At 38.4% G+C, this 15,726-nt stretch overlaps 1 protein-coding gene across 3 annotated transcripts in view; it reads right to left on the bottom strand.

Annotated features, from left to right (window-relative positions):
* UNC80 (unc-80 homolog, NALCN channel complex subunit) overlaps positions 1-15,726 on the bottom strand; it is a 222,632-nt gene that overhangs the window by 100,589 nt on the left and 106,317 nt on the right. For 2 of the 3 annotated variants that reach the window (XM_047085057.1, XM_047085056.1), the window contains exons 26-28: positions 12,774-12,939; positions 5,423-5,523; positions 518-718 (exon numbers count right to left, since the gene is read on the bottom strand). In XM_047085057.1, coding sequence (XP_046941013.1) covers positions 518-718; positions 5,423-5,523; positions 12,774-12,939 — 468 coding nt within the window. Of the gene's footprint in view, positions 1-517; positions 719-5,422; positions 5,524-7,499; positions 7,704-12,773; positions 12,940-15,726 lie in introns of all 3 variants that reach the window. The other variant, XM_047085055.1, reaches the window with a different exon arrangement.

Below are 15,726 nucleotides of genomic sequence, written 5' to 3' on the forward strand. Positions count from 1 at the left end.
CATCACTCTGACCTCTGCTTCTGTTGTCACACCTCCTTTTCTGACTCTGACTCTCTTATCTCCTTTTTTTCACTTATAAAGACCCTTATGATGACAATGAACCCACCTGGGTATTCAGGACAATTTTCCCCATTAAAAGATTCCTAATTTATTCACATTGGCAAAATTGTTTTGCCACATAAGGTAACTTATTCATAGGTTCTAGAAACTAGAATGCAGGCATCCTTGAGGGTCATTATTCTATCAACCATAATGTACCCATCACCACCACTCATACAAGTTCATATTTGTTCACAGAAGTAAAACAAAACCTGGGAAAAGATTCCATGTTGGCTCATAGACATGAACACTAAGCACTTGTCTTTTCTTGCTCATCTTCTGTCTTTGCTGAAAATCACACAGGTCTGTAACCTGGTTTATACAACTGCCGTGGTCTGACATTTGTATTTCCAGAGAAAAGATTGCAGGACATCATTTTCCCTACGATAGGCATATTCTCAGGTGACCATTCACTCACCTCTTTCTGTCTCTTGCCCCGGAGAGCCACATTGCTGATGTTGTTACTCTCCCGGAGGGAGTCCACAGTGTCTCCATAGAGCAGCTTGATGGCCCTGACCAGCCGGGCACAGGAGCGGCTGTGGTGCAGGTAGCAGTGAGGGTGGCAGTAGTCAACATGGGTGCAGATGAAGCTTTGCTGATTGCACAGCAAGATCATGACCTGGAACACAGACATCACTCAGACTCAACCAGGAAATCGGGGTTGAAACCACAGTAATTTACCAATTCCCACCAGAAAGCAAAGAGTTACAAGCCTTTATGCACTTGGCTTCTTTGATTTCTCCATTCACACTTGATAGAAAGATCTTTTCGAAACAATAAAAGGTTAAGTGACATTGAAAAACCAATTATTGTGGAGTATATGATTTCCAACTATTTTCACATGAAGATTCTAAACTTGAAACACACTAGTTTTTCAGCTCTTATGTTGTGGACGGAGCCAGATTAAAGAGTATAAACTTGTGAGAAATTTTGTGCCAAAGGATTTGGCTGGCCTTTGACAGCTGTGGGATGTCTTTAACCCCAGCCTGCCAATGTGGAATTGAAAACACTTCTGCATCTTCTACCTTGGCCTATAACCTTCAACTGAGCCTGAACCTGACTATAGAGCTTCATTTCTTCTCCCTATAAATTAATTTTTCTTTCGCTTTTGGGCTATTCTAGCTCTTGTGCCTTGATCTGGCTTAAATCCTCACATCACCTGGACTTCCCAAGTAGGGTTCCAGAAAAGAACTCAGTTGTTTTAAAGGATATGGTTATTTTAAGATAAGGAACAAAAGTCTCTGAGTTTGTAACTTCTTAAGTTGCCTTTCTAAAAAGGCAATAGCATTCCTACGTGCACAAGGCTAGTCAAATATGCATAGAGTAATCTTCCGAATGCTTCTATCCTTCATAAAACCGGTTCCCGCCCCAACACCTAACCTGTGAGAGACCATGTGCCATATGGGTTGGAGAACATTAAGTAAGTCCATATGGACAAGGCCAATCAAACCTACCAGGTAGGGCTGCCACACATTTCCTCAGGAATGAGCGGCCCTGCTTACTCAAACTCAGATAACAATATCTCACATTCCTCAAAGTTAAAAAAAAAAAAATAGGTGTTGCCTGAACAGAATATCCAGATTTCTCTTGAGATTCACTTAACATTCCTGATATTCCTGTTTATACTGGTACAAAGCAGGGCACATATAAGAATTGTAAGGTTTCCCTTGTTATTCTCAAATCTGGCTGTTAAAGAGAAATACCAAGAAATTCAAGCAACAACAACAAAAACCAAATAAACAAACACACAAATGGACTTTTGCTTAGGAGATTCTGATTCAGTATAGAATTTCTAGGAGGTGACCTAGAAATCTGTAGTTTGAAAATTATGCTCAGGGATGTCTTTTTGATAGATATATTTCTAAGGTAGTCCCCAAGGATCCCACCTTCTGGTATTAGTGCCTTTGTGAAACCTCCTCCTGTGGAGTATGGGCTGGCCTAGTGACTTGCTTCTAACCAACAGAATGTAGCAAAGAGGATCAGATGTTACTTCTGTAATTAGATTGTGTAAAATAGTGACTTGTCTCTTGTTACCAGACTCTCCTTTACTGGCTTTGACAAAGCAAGTTGCCATGTTGGAAAGGTTCATATGGCAAGGAATGAGGGTGGTCTTTGGCCAACAGCCAGGTGGGAACTGAGGCCTTCAATCAAACAGTCCTTTAGTAGCTGAAATTCTACCAACAATCGTGTGGGCTTGGAAACAAACTCTTTCCCAGTGAAGCCTTCAGATAAGACCCCGCTCTTGGCCAATACTTCGATTGCAATCTTGTGAGAGAGCATGAAGCAGAGGATCCAGCTAAACTGTGCCAGGATTCCTGGCCCATAGAAACTATAAGCTAATAACTGTGTGTTGTTTAACACACACACACACACACACACACACACACACACACGCATATTAATACATATATTTGAATATATATATTTGAATGCCTGAGATTGCATTTAATACAGTGAGGCAGTCAGGACCTGAAAGGCAAGATGTGGAAAGGGCATTTACCGAGGTGAGCACAATATGGGCACATGCCACATTTTCCTTCAGGCATAAGTGGCCAAGAAGCCAGGCAAAGCTTTAGGCAATTTCACAAGAGCTGGGAGATAAAAACTGGAGTTCAGCATTGCCAAAAGGAAGAAGAATTGAGTGGACAAGATCCGTAGAGAAGGTAGACTTGGTGCTGGGTGACTATTTTCCTTCTAGGCATTTGTTGATTGAAAGCTAAGAAGCCAAGCAGGAACCAGCTGACAAGCAATATGGAGATTTTAGCAGTGGAATACTTGATACTAGGAGGTATGTGTTGGAGAGTGGGGCAAGGGGGAGAGCACCAGTACAAGTCAAGTCCACTTAGTCCTTGATTGCACTCAGGTGATCTTTGCTGTCTGTCAAAGTATAGGGTGAATCCTCTCTGGAGGGAGATAGTATCATCTGGAACCTCTATAATTCTATAGTTTTTTAAAATTAATAAACTTTATTTTAAAGCAGTTTTAGGTTCACAGCAATAAATTTAGCAGAATGTACAGAGAGTTCCCAAACACCTGCTGCCTCTACACATGCAGAGTGGACTTCATGATCATCATCTCCCACCAGGCTGAATGTTTATTATAATCAATGAATCTACACTGACACATCACTATCATCCAAAGTGCTTAGTTTACATTAAGATTCACTCTTGGTGTTGTACATTCTGTGGGTTTTGACAGATCTATAATGGCATGTATCTATCACTGTGCTTCTATAATTTTTCACCCACCATAACTGGCAAACTGGCAGTCAATGAAATCACTAGGCATATTAAGGAACAGACCAAGAGAAGACAGTAGATTCATATATTGGAGTTATCAGTCATGGACTTCAAGTGTGCATGATGCAAATAAAAATTAAAAATATTTTAACTGAATGACAATGAACATGTGATATATTGAATCTTGCATGATAGAGCTAAAGCTGTTCCTAAGGAACATTTATTGTTTTAAATGACTATTTAGTGAAGTGGTTGGAGATCAGTTATCTAAGTATCTATATCAAGAAGCTAAGGAATCAAAACACGTTAACCTGAAAGAAAGTAGAAGGAAATAGTAAATTGGAGGAATTAGTGAAACACAACTCAGACATTCCCCAAATGACAAAACCAAAAGCTGATTTTCTGGTTAATAAAACTGACATACTTCTGGCAAGACTGAAGAGAGAGAGAGAGAGAGAGAGAAAGAAAGAAAAGGTATAACCTACCAACATTAGAAACAATAAAGTTACATCATTGTAGATCCTATAGAATTTAAAAGGACTTTAAGAAAATATTATAAAAACTTGCTAATAAATGTAAATATTTGGATTAAATTAACAAATTCCTAGGGAAAAAAAAAGTGCCCAAACTGCTCCCAGAAGAAATAAAAAATCATATTATATAAGTTGAATTTGATATTAAAAACCTTCCCACAAAAAAATGTTTAGATCTAAGTTTCTACTTAAAGAAGAAATAACACTGGTCTAACACAAATACTTCACAGAAAACTAAAAGCATTACTGAAGGAAATTTAAGAGGTAGGACATAAATTGAGAGATAGACCACTTTATATAGAAGATTCACTGAGTAAATATTTCAATTCCTCAATTTTAAATGATTTTTATATTCAATATAAGGCTGTTTTGAAAGCTTTTTAATAGAAATTAATAGGTGATTTTAACTGGAAATGACTATAGCCAAGAATAGAACAAGCCATCTCGAGGAAGAACAAAGGTGCAAGATTTACCCTTATATGAACCAACCAAACCATAAAATGACAGGGTATGTGACATATAAAGCCAATTACATGCATTTCAAAACCAGACAGAACTAATCTATGGTGACAGAAATTAGGCTGGTGGTTACTATTAGGGGAGGGGAGTGACTGGTAGAGGGCATGTTTAGAGCTTCTAGAGTGGGACCATGTTCTTGACCTGCAGGTGGTTACACAGATAGTCACTTTGTGAAAATTTATTGAGCTGCACACATAGGTTTTCTATGCCTTTCAACATGTACATTGGACTTCACTAAAGAGTTTACTTTAAAAACAGCTGCCTCAGAGAGTCTTGAAAATTAGGTTCTGGGGATCACTTGCAAACATTTCTGGGGCTCAGCCAGTTGTGATGGCACAGCACTGTAAACTGAGGAGCGTCATGTACCAGCCAGCTCTTATCTGACTCTACCAGGAAGTCAGATTAAAATCACAGAAGGTACAGTCCATATAAGATCACTGACAGTGCAGGAAGTATCCCACCAGGTGTGGATCTGATGTTATGCTTCCTTACCTTTCTCATTCTTTCTCATGGCCAGCTCAAACCTTGAACTCTCTAATCCATGCCCAAAGCTTTCTTGAAATCCCCACCCCCACCCCCGCCTATGACCTCTGAAGAAACCTTTGAGGTGTGACCTTTATCATCTTAGAATCTTCACGTCCTGGTTTACAGTTAGATCTATACAGACACAAGACTGACACCATAACCTTGCTCTCAGCATTTGTGGTAACCTGTATCAAACTGATGGTGATGACTTGCCTGCGGTACCCAGGCTGTCTTGGTCACCAGCCTGGTCTGGTCCCTCAGGATTTTCCCTGACTTACGTTGACCTACAAGCCAGCCATAACAAAGAACCTTTGGTTTTTGTTAAACTTAAAATGGAACACAGTCCAACAGAATACCAACCCTAGTGAGAATTCAGAGGTTCCTATGGTTTTTTTGGAAGTTAAATTAGATTGACAGCTTTAGTGTACTCTTTTGTCCTCACTCCATAGATCTTTCTCAATACCAAAGGAAATTGATCTCAGGTCTGTCTCTGAGATTCCTACTTACGTGAAGCCATGACATGCTCCTGTGGTAATTTTCCTCTGTGCCAGCAGTACTCATTCCCTCTGGCTCGATGCTGGGCTCACTTGCACTCCAAGGACTCCCTTCTTCAAAAGAAAAATGCCAAGAAAGTTTATATTGTTCAGTCTCTATGGAGAGCATGTTGGTATGGTAGAGTTGTCCATGCTTTTGAATCCTAGGGCAGACTACCGTGGCCCAGTGGGTTAACAGGGCATAGCCTTGACTTTAGTGGAGGAATGTTAATAGGAGCTGTTCCCTTCACCACCAGCTGAACAGGCAATTGCAAAGACATTTATGATCTCTGTTGTGATGGCTTCCATTTTGAGACATGGGAGCAGGGAAGAAACAGAGTCAAGTCCTTGAATTGCTGAGATGAGCAAGCTATTGGTTGAGTGTGCCCAAATCCATTCCAGACTGCCCAGACCTTGCAGGTGTAGTTACAGAGGGACACCAAGCAACCTGCAGTGGCCATATAGCGTGCTACTGTCTCCTCTGCTGCTGTGACTACGTCTAGTGCCACTGCTCTTGGTACCACCTGGCTTTGCTGTTACAGCTACTTCAAAAATGGACGGTGCCTCAAAAAAACTAAGGGAATTTGTAAGCCATTGTGGCCAATCATGGGTAATCCTTTTGTCCAAACTCTTCTCTGTGGAAAAATATGGAGACATTTCTCAGGAATTCACTACATAGTAGACCACACAAGAAAGCTTCGCCCTCAAATCTAAAAGCTTTTCTGGGTCATTTCTATGATGAAACCATGCCTCTAGCCTGCCTATTTTGATCCAGCTGGTCAGGCTAAGTCAATGAATTCAAGTAATTAATTGAAATATTTTTCCCCCAAAACTAATTGGTGACATTCTTACAACCTCAGACCCGTAACAAAAGAAGTCACAGGTTTGTTTTTTTTTCTATTGTCTCCTTAAAAAAATAAGCCAAATCTTAACTAATGCATAAATTAGCTATCTTCAAAGGTGAGGGTGGATAGGTATAGAAACAATTCCTATTTAGACTCTCTTTAATTAGATACACTCAGCTTCTATTTCAGTAGACTTGATCGACAATTCATCCACATATCCTGACTGACTTCTGAAACAACTTGCCTAGAAAGGGGAACTTTCTGTTTTGCTTCTCACGGGACTGAATGGCAAAGAAAATGTGCTTTAACTTTTACCTGATAGCTAAATTCCAGGCAGCTGGTGAGTCTTATCTGCATATTTGCTCACTCTTTTCTTGTTAGTAAGATGATCATCAGGCTCATTGGACTCGCACATTTTGGAGTTCAAAAGTCTCTTTGGATCCTACAGTGACAAACTTCATCTCTAGTCCTTTGATTGTATTCAGAGCTCATGCTCATACTTTACAATCATCCCTTAGTTTATCTTTAAAATGTCCCCTCAGAGTAGGCGAGGGGGGCATAGAATTATTCCCACTGCACAGTTGGAGAAAACAAATCCCTGAGATGCTAACTAACTTGCTGAAGGTCACTCACTGTCAGGTCTAGACAGTCTTTCCCCTCTGATATATAATCTGAGATATCTATCTATCTATCTATCTATCTATCTATATATTTTTTTTTCTGTGAAACAGACGCTTTAACATACAGAAGAACCTTAGCTAGCTGCCCCCAAAGGATTTTCTACATTTTGCTTTCAAGGTCCTGATCAGAACAGAAGTGCAAACATCTGGATTTCAAAAATCTGTCCTGCCATTAAAGTGTTTTCTTCCCCTAACGTATACTGTATATCCTCACTGCTCAAACTGTGGTTCCTGAACCAGCAGCATTAGCTTCACCAGAAAACTTGTCAACGGTTCCTACCCGAGACCTGCTGAATTAGAATCTGCATTTTAACAAGCCTTGCAGGTGACCCGTGTGCACGTTAAGGTTCGAGCAGCCCTGCTCTAAAGGGTGGCATGGTTTTCAGACTGAATGAGTGGTCTAGCCTGAATGAAGGCTCTGCTCTTCAGCTCCTGATGTGTAAGAAAACGGGCTACAACTATTTCAGGATTTGGGCCCTGTCTTCCTACCCCCCACGTCCCTGCGCACCCCACTCCTCTATGTTACCTAGGTCAGTGACAGTGTCCCTGCTCTGGGACAGCTGCAGCTCCTGAGCCTCGGACTCTGAGTCCTGCCGTGATAACTTGCTGCTCTTTAAGCTGCCGACTCGGCGAATGCTGGACAAGGAACCCCCCTTCTTCACCTGGAAACTGCGGGTTCCTTTAATCTGGAGCAGGCGGGAACCTCCTATCCTGATCTTCCTGCTGGGAACTGTATTAAAAGAATAAAATAGGGCTTTTTCCCCCTTAGTTTTCCCCAGCCAGTGTTAGATCCAAGCTCTCCCCAACTTGTCCCTGAACAGCGTCCTCTCTTTCGGCCGGGATGAGCAGCATGTCTGCACCAGGAGCTCCTCCCAAGCCCCAGCCAGGTCAGGCAGCTTTGTTAGGCAGCCAGGAGGCTGGGTCCACCAGGAAGGGCTGGTGCAGCTTCTTTCTTGGGCACATAGCTCATCAGTGCTGGGAACAACCTGCTGTCTTTCTGGCCCAGGGTTCACAAGCATGAGTGCGCCCTTGTAGCAGCATTATCTAGGACTGTTAGCACATTTACAGAACATCATTCCTTGATTCGATAGAACCGCAAACCATTGGTTTTTGTTTTTCTTTTGAAATGGGACTTGCAGAGTTATGTGAGTTATGCAAACCCCTTCATGTAAACCCCTTCATTTTGGAATACCTCATTAAGAAATAAAAACAAGAGGCGCTTCTCTCTCCAACAGTCAGCAGCGGGTTCCGCTCAGCTCCTCAGCAAAGGCACTAAAGGATCTGTTTTCACTGGTGTGCTTTGGGTGAACATGAGTGTGAAATAGTTCCATTTTCAATGCACCTAGTGATGTCATAGCATCCTTCCTTCAGTCAAAAGGCTGGGTGGGATGTGAGTCCAAATGATGCAACACCCTGAGCCAACCTTACAGTCTATATGTACCAAGAAGAACATGCATTATTCATCTTTAGTGTTCTGGAAAAAACAGTCATCGGTGAGGAAAATAAAAGGGTAAAAGAAACACGTTTAAACTTGAAACCTACTTTTTTTTCTTTTTTTTTTTTTCTAACAAAAGCATCCTTATTTCCCATACTCATATACAGTCCTACTTCCTTTCCTTTCGGAGTTCTGGTGTTGTCACACATTGATTTTAAAAGGGCAGGATAAAAAAAGTTTTCAAAGCTTAGTCATTATCAGGAAGGGGCCATTATTTTTGTAAGAAGATTTCCTATGAATTATTTAAGGCATAGGTATTATTTCTTAAAAGTTCCAATCAGGAAGGTTGCATTTTAGTCTTGGGTTCTAACTCGCAGGAGAGTATGTGACCATGATCGAGCTTGTACAGCTCTACAAAATGGTAATTAAATGTATACTTTCAGTGCCAAAAAAGGAGCCTATAAGAATTTCTGTTGAATAATGTGCAGTGTTTAATCTCTGACTTAATCTTGCGTTTGAGAAAGACTAAAACCATCACCACTGAGCTGGCAAAGGCCTCGTGGAGTGCCCTGAACACATCTGGATAGAATCTTACATCTGGATAGAAACTCTTGCTGTGCAGTTGGACTAGAAGGCTGCTTTTTAATTATAGCACAAAATTCATCCACTGCATTTTTTAATATTATTTTTAGGCTTAATTGAGGCTTTAATGACCTACCTGAAATACATCTGAAATAGAATATTATTATCACTTTTAATGACTACTAATACAATTTCATACCAAGGTAGATTAGGAAGGAGAAAACAGACTTAGAGAGATTTTTCTTTCTTCTTCTTCTTTTTTTTTTTTATAGAGACACTGTCTTGCGTTCTATGATTTCATAATAACTTTAACTGTACAAATTTGGGAAAGTAACCCCAAATTAATGTGACCTGAACGAAATTCAATTTTGAGAACCTATTCTATACTACCAAAGATAATTGGATATATCCTGTAGCAGAAAAAAATTAGCACTCAGAATTATGGCATGGATTATTTACAAAGGACACAGTAGTTAGAATTCAGATTTGATTTTGGTACCTGAAAACCTTTAGTAGAGCTTGTACAGCATTGAGTCTTAGCCTTTACTTCCATGAGAACATGAACTAGTGGGAAAGTGGAACAAATACATCTAAATTGGATAAAACATCTTTTCCCCTTGTCTCTCATCTCACATTAAATCCACGAGCAAGTCCTGCTAGCTTCACACTTAAAATTTCCTAGGATTTCGAAAGCCCCATTATCTATTCCCTGGACTATTGTAACTGCCTCACTGTTCTGGCTTACATCCCCTCCCACAGCTTGACTCATCTTTTAAATTCATAAATCGTAAATACACATATTATATCACTTTCCTAGTCAAAACCTGCCGACAACACTCAGACACACTTATACAAAATTAAATTTCTAACCATATCTACATATCCAATTTATATGCCCTTTGCCTAACCCCATTTCCTGCCACTCTTCTACTCTTTCTATAGTCTTCTACTTCAACTCTTTCTGTTGCAACCATGTTGGTCTTTTTGTCCTTCTTCAAATGTTCCACGTTCATTCCTGCATCAGAGCCTGGCTCTCACTGTTTTGTCTGCTCAGAAGACTCCTGCCTCAGCGCTTTGCATGACTGGCTCCTTCATATCACACAGGTCTCTGCTCAATGCCACTTTCGGGGTCCTTCTCTGACTACACTCCTTCCCACTCCAGGTCACTACCAATTCTCTGACCTTCATTTGTTTTCCTTGATACCATTTATCATTACTTGAAAGTCTAGTATCTTATGTTATTCCCTGTTATTTAGCTGTTTGCTAATATAAACTGAAATACATGTGGGACATTTTTCCTGTTGGTTGCCGTATTCTGGGACCCTGGAATAGTGCCTGGCATATACCAGGTGTTCAGTAGATGATTGTTGAGTAATTAGACACATCGTGGTGTCTGTATTTTGGAATACCAGTCTTCGTTTGTATTTGGAATGTGGGTAAAACGATGGGACAGACCTTGCTTGGGGATTTTAGGCAGACATTTTAGTTTAAGGATTGTTTCACATTTGTTTTCCCTGGTAGAATCTGAATTGTCCTCAAGTTGTTTACTTCAAGAACAACATTTTTAGCTTTTATAAAAACAGATGGCATAAAATTTTAAATAAACTTTTAATAATATCATTTAGCAGAGTACTTACGACTTTAGCATCTGCTATCAACTTGTCAAAGGATTAAGGAATACTTAGGAATCTTCAAGATTTTGCCAACCAGTAAAGGACGTTTTATGAATATGTTCTCATTTTATTTATAGTTTCAGTTTTCTGCTCACTTCTTAAACAACATTCATATATTAATGTAGTCATTCCACGAGGAGAAAAAACACGAAGCATTTGTGGTTTTGAACATCAAAGGAAATTTACATAAATGATAAACATGAAATTAAAGTGTTCTTAAAAATTAATCTGATATTTTATTTTTTAAAATGGTGTAGAATTTACTCTGTTCAAGTTTAACCATGTCCATATTAGGAATATTTATTTCAGCTACTTTAAGTAATAATTAGCATAATAACTTTGAATAGGCAAAATAAAATCCCCTTGGGATATCTTTAAAAATGTAAGTTTTTCATCATATGCAGTTAACATTATCTGAAAAAGTAATAGTAGAAAAATATATTGAGTTGATACTCCTTCATGCTCAAAAATTGCTAAGACTTGGCTAGTAAATTCTTGGTTGACCATAAATTCAATACAATATAGTTATTATTTGCATTTGAAAAGTGTCATGACAACAATCTGATCTTAAAATATTAAAATTTTTTTCCAGTGTATAGCCATTTCTTAGAAAATTTTAAAGATTTTCTGTTTTCTCTATCCAGGGCTGTTCCTTCCTAGATTCCTTCATTCCTTCAGTTATCCAACATTTATTGAGTCATTGTCTTTAGGATACCAGAAAATACATAAATGCATAAAATTGTGTTTGACTCTTAACAAATGTACTGATATTCTTTTAATTGAAATTAATTAGAAAAACACAACGAAGGGTGGTAGAGTTTAAGAAATAGCCAAAAAAAAAAAAAAAGAAGTAGCAAAATCAGAGAAGTTAACAGTTTAAGGATCCCTTGAAAGCAACTTAAAACTTGGTAATCTTTAGCTTATATTTAGAATTTTCTGCGGTTCTAGTCTGTACACTCATTATATTAATAAAACCTACCACAGTGACAACAATTATTTATCCTATACCAAATCTAGGTACCAGGTACTACGTTTATGCTTTGCTCGTATTGTCTCATTTAAAGCTTTCAATATTACAATGTGGTAGGTGTTAATAACCTAATTTTACAGAGCAGAAAACCGTGGCTTAGAGGGTCAGTAACTTGGACAACGTCATACAGCTGGTTGCTATATTTTACCATTTGAAGTGCATATTTTCACATTTTCATATATCTGAAATTGATATTTGTGTTACAGTTGAGGCCATCTTAAGATCACTAGTGCCAGGTAGCTGTCGTGACACGTTTGCTATTGCTTATGTCCATGTGAGCATCTAAAGCACCAGCAACAAGATGTACAGAATGGGTGCCAGAGTGTCTTTTAACACCAGGGAGTCAAATGGTAGTTGGGTGACGGAGTGCATGTGGTGGTAAGTCAGATGTGCTTGGCAACATTCTTGAAGGAGGTATTTATTGAGTATGAGGGTAGGCTAGTTTCGTACAAATGCATGTTGGCTCAAGTACCTAGCACCAACAGCTTTACTTCCTTTACAGATCCATTTAATGGTGTATTATTAATATTCTAATGACACAGAGGACATTATCATATAGAGAAAACATGGACACTGACAATTCTGAGTTGCAAAGTGATTAAGAAATTTGAACCTGGAATTGAAGATTGTTTAGAAAGACTTTAAACCATTTATTCTATTTATACTTTCCGTTTTCTTTGGCTGCACAAGAATGATATATATTAATAATAAAATTTGACATCTAATTAAGTCTGAAAGTCCTCTTTCTTTAAGAACTAAATGGTAAGAAAGTATTGCATAAGGGCTGAATTGGAAGTATTGTTTCTTCCTTATTGGTACATGAAATAATGGTTCATCTGATGACTACCTGGTGGCATCGGTAGGGATATGGAGAGTTGCTGAGCTGGAATTACAATCTGAACTTCTCCGACTGTCGAGTCCAGCTGCTAACTAGCGTGGTTTCCTACCTCATTAAGTGGACACAGTACTGTATGAAGCCAACAGTTTTGGACTTTGGGTGCACAATTCTGTGGTTTAGACCCCAGGCCAAATATCCTATGAGAAACACTGAAACAGGAAAAAAATTCTTGCTTTCCATACCTTTCTTCTCCTCGGCACCTGCATCTGATTTGAGGGTGTGGCTACTACTGTGGAGGGAATCTTTTGAGTCTTCATTTTCATCCAGGACCCCAGCAAAGCTGATCTTCCTCTCATATCTGTGCCGGTCCAACTCAGGATCCAAACGAAGTCTGCAGCTCTCTAAGTCCTGCAATGTTAGTGAGGAGTACATGAATGCTGGCATCTCCTCAGCACTGCATTGGTCTTGTGGTAAACCTCCCTCCATTTTGAATTGCACACAGCTGAATTTGCACAGAGCCAAATTCTTCTTTATCTAATGCCAATTTCAGGTTGTGGCCAATAGACATATTTCTTGAATTAAAAAAAAAAAAAACTTCTCTAACTCATAGTTTTTCCCTTTTCTTCATACTTTATCTTCAAAAAGCACAGACCTTGTTCCAAATCTAGAATTAGCTTGCTCCCCTTCTAACACTTTGTCCACAGTTTAGCCTACATCTTTGGCATTCATGTGTTTATTAAATGATTATACGCTGAGTGTACTGAATATGAATGTATTATGTACTGGGGGATAAATAAGAAATGGTTCTTGCCCTAAACGAACTCAAAATCCTGAGACAGAGACTCAGAAGGGAAACAAAAGATAAATTCCTAGACTGAGAGAGTGAGTAGGAACTTAGAAATCAGATTTGGAGGCAGAATAATGGACCCCCACATATGTCTATGCCTTAATCCTTGGAAGAGGTAAATATGTTACCTTACATTGCAATAGGAACTTTGTGCATGCTGATTTAGGTTAGAGATCTTGAGATGGGGAATTATTCTGAATTAGCTAAGTGGGCTTGGCCTAATCACACAAATCCTTAAAAGCAGAAAGCTTTTCCAGACTGTGGTCAAAGGAGAATATAACTATGGAAGAAGAGTGAGAGAGATGCCAAATTACTGGCTTTGAAGATGGAAAAAAGGACCATGAGCCAAGCAATGTGAGTTGCCCAAGGAGGTGGAAAAAAGGCAAGGAAAGAGTCTTCTCTAGAGTCCCAGAAAAGAGTGCAGCTTTCTTAACACCTTGACTCTAGCCCAGTAAGACCTGTGTGAGTCTTCTGATTTCTAGGAATGTAAGATACAATGTTTACACTTTTTTAAGTAGCTAAATTTCTACAGAAATAGAAAATGTATAAAGAGGTGATGTTGGAGTTTCGTCCTGAGGACTTAAAGTTGGCTCAGCAAACAAAGGGAAAAAGGCATTTCAGGCTTAAGAAATCTCATATGTGAGGGCCAGCGTCTCAAAATACTATCAGGCATTAGAGATATTTCTCACTCTCTTCTAGAAGGACCTCAGGATTAGAGGGGTTCCATGACTATCTGCTTGTGAACAGAGTGAGCCGGTAACCTAAAGTAAGCCTTGGGGAGGGAAAATATTTTGTAGGAGCTTGGTCAATGAGGCCCCCAATTGAAAATTTGACCGTTCTGTGAATGGAGACTTATTCAACCAGAAGATCATATTTAATTGCTAGCTGTAAAACACTCTTGGAGGAGTTAATAAAGGAAAACTATATAAAATGCTGATTTTATTTCTATAGAGCATTTTTCCCCCAAATATGATGTAAGTTCTCAGATTCAACTAGATATGGAAAACAAAAAAATAAAAAAAAAACTAGTTTGCACCAAAATTAAAATCTAATGCTTTTAATTGTTATTAATAAATGAAACTTTAGACTCTACATGTTGTTTCTTCTTTTCCTTTTGATTAAGAACAGAAGTTACATTTCGGTACCTAGCAAATTACATCACATCTAGAAAAATAAAGGAAATACATAGAATCTATTTACCATTGTCAAAAAATATTCTAGGAATATAATTGCTTCCCTGAAATTAATCCCTTTTAGAAAACAAGTAGAAAACCTAATATATTTTCAATTTTGTTAGCCAAACTTAATTAGATAAATTTCTTACTTGGGACAAAAAGTAATGTAAAAACTCTGATTCTCAAAAGCAGTTCCAATTTCTTCTTTTATCCATTTGTCAAAATCCCATCTATCTTTCAAAGCTACATTCAAATGTGACCTCTTATAGAAATGTTCTTCAGGTCTTTCCAGCCCCTTCTATGGCCAACCATGGCCCTTCTGCCCCCTTTTCATGGCCACTCTTTGTGGCCGGGAAATAATTTTTTATATGTTGGTTCTCCTGTTCAATATAATTATCTCTGTAACCCCCCCTATTCCCTTTCCTGTAACTATCACACCACCTTGTTCATAGTCTTATTCTCAATAAACATCCATCAGTTAGCCTTGGTATATGTGAATTGTGTTTTGCTTCTGATTTTTTAACTTTAGGAACATTTGGAATCCAGCAGTATATTTTTCATAACCCAATTTGTTAAATTCCATCAGCACATTTGGCATAGCCTCTAGCAAAATCTTGCATAAAAGCATCCAATATGTTGCTTTCTCTAATGAATGAGTGTAGACAAGAGACTTCCTTACTGCTTTTTACTTTATTATGGTGGACTCATCTATCCGTTGGAGGAGAATTGCTTGTTTTAATTCATGTTGCTTGGCCAGTGGTTATTGGTTTCACTAATTCAGTTGGTAAACATTTGAATAGACCAGCAGTTTTACAAACAAAATTCTCTATTCAAAAATGATTTCTTTATTGTTCTCAATATTGTTTGAAAATTAACATTCAGAAAAAATTTGATGATTATGCTATTTTGATTATAAATCTTGTAACAAAGCTATTTTTTCTTTTTCTTTTTTAAAAACATTATTTGTTAGTATGGCTTATGAAACAATGAATAAAAATGCTACCAGAAGCTCTTAAAAAAAACAAAAAAAAACCCATTATTTAAGTTGTATCTAGGGATCTGAGAAAAAATTAAGTTGGTAAAAACGTATTTTAATAATTTTTAAAAGCTTTTGATGTCATTTTGCCTTTTCTTTCACCTCTATGCCCCCACCAATCCAGTGAGTGGCCTCCT

This window comes from Lynx rufus, unplaced genomic scaffold, assembly GCF_022079265.1.
Source record: "Lynx rufus isolate CCGP_SWC_20201006 ecotype Redwood Valley unplaced genomic scaffold, mLynRuf1.p SCAF_2, whole genome shotgun sequence".
NCBI classification, from domain to species: domain Eukaryota; kingdom Metazoa; phylum Chordata; class Mammalia; order Carnivora; family Felidae; genus Lynx; species Lynx rufus.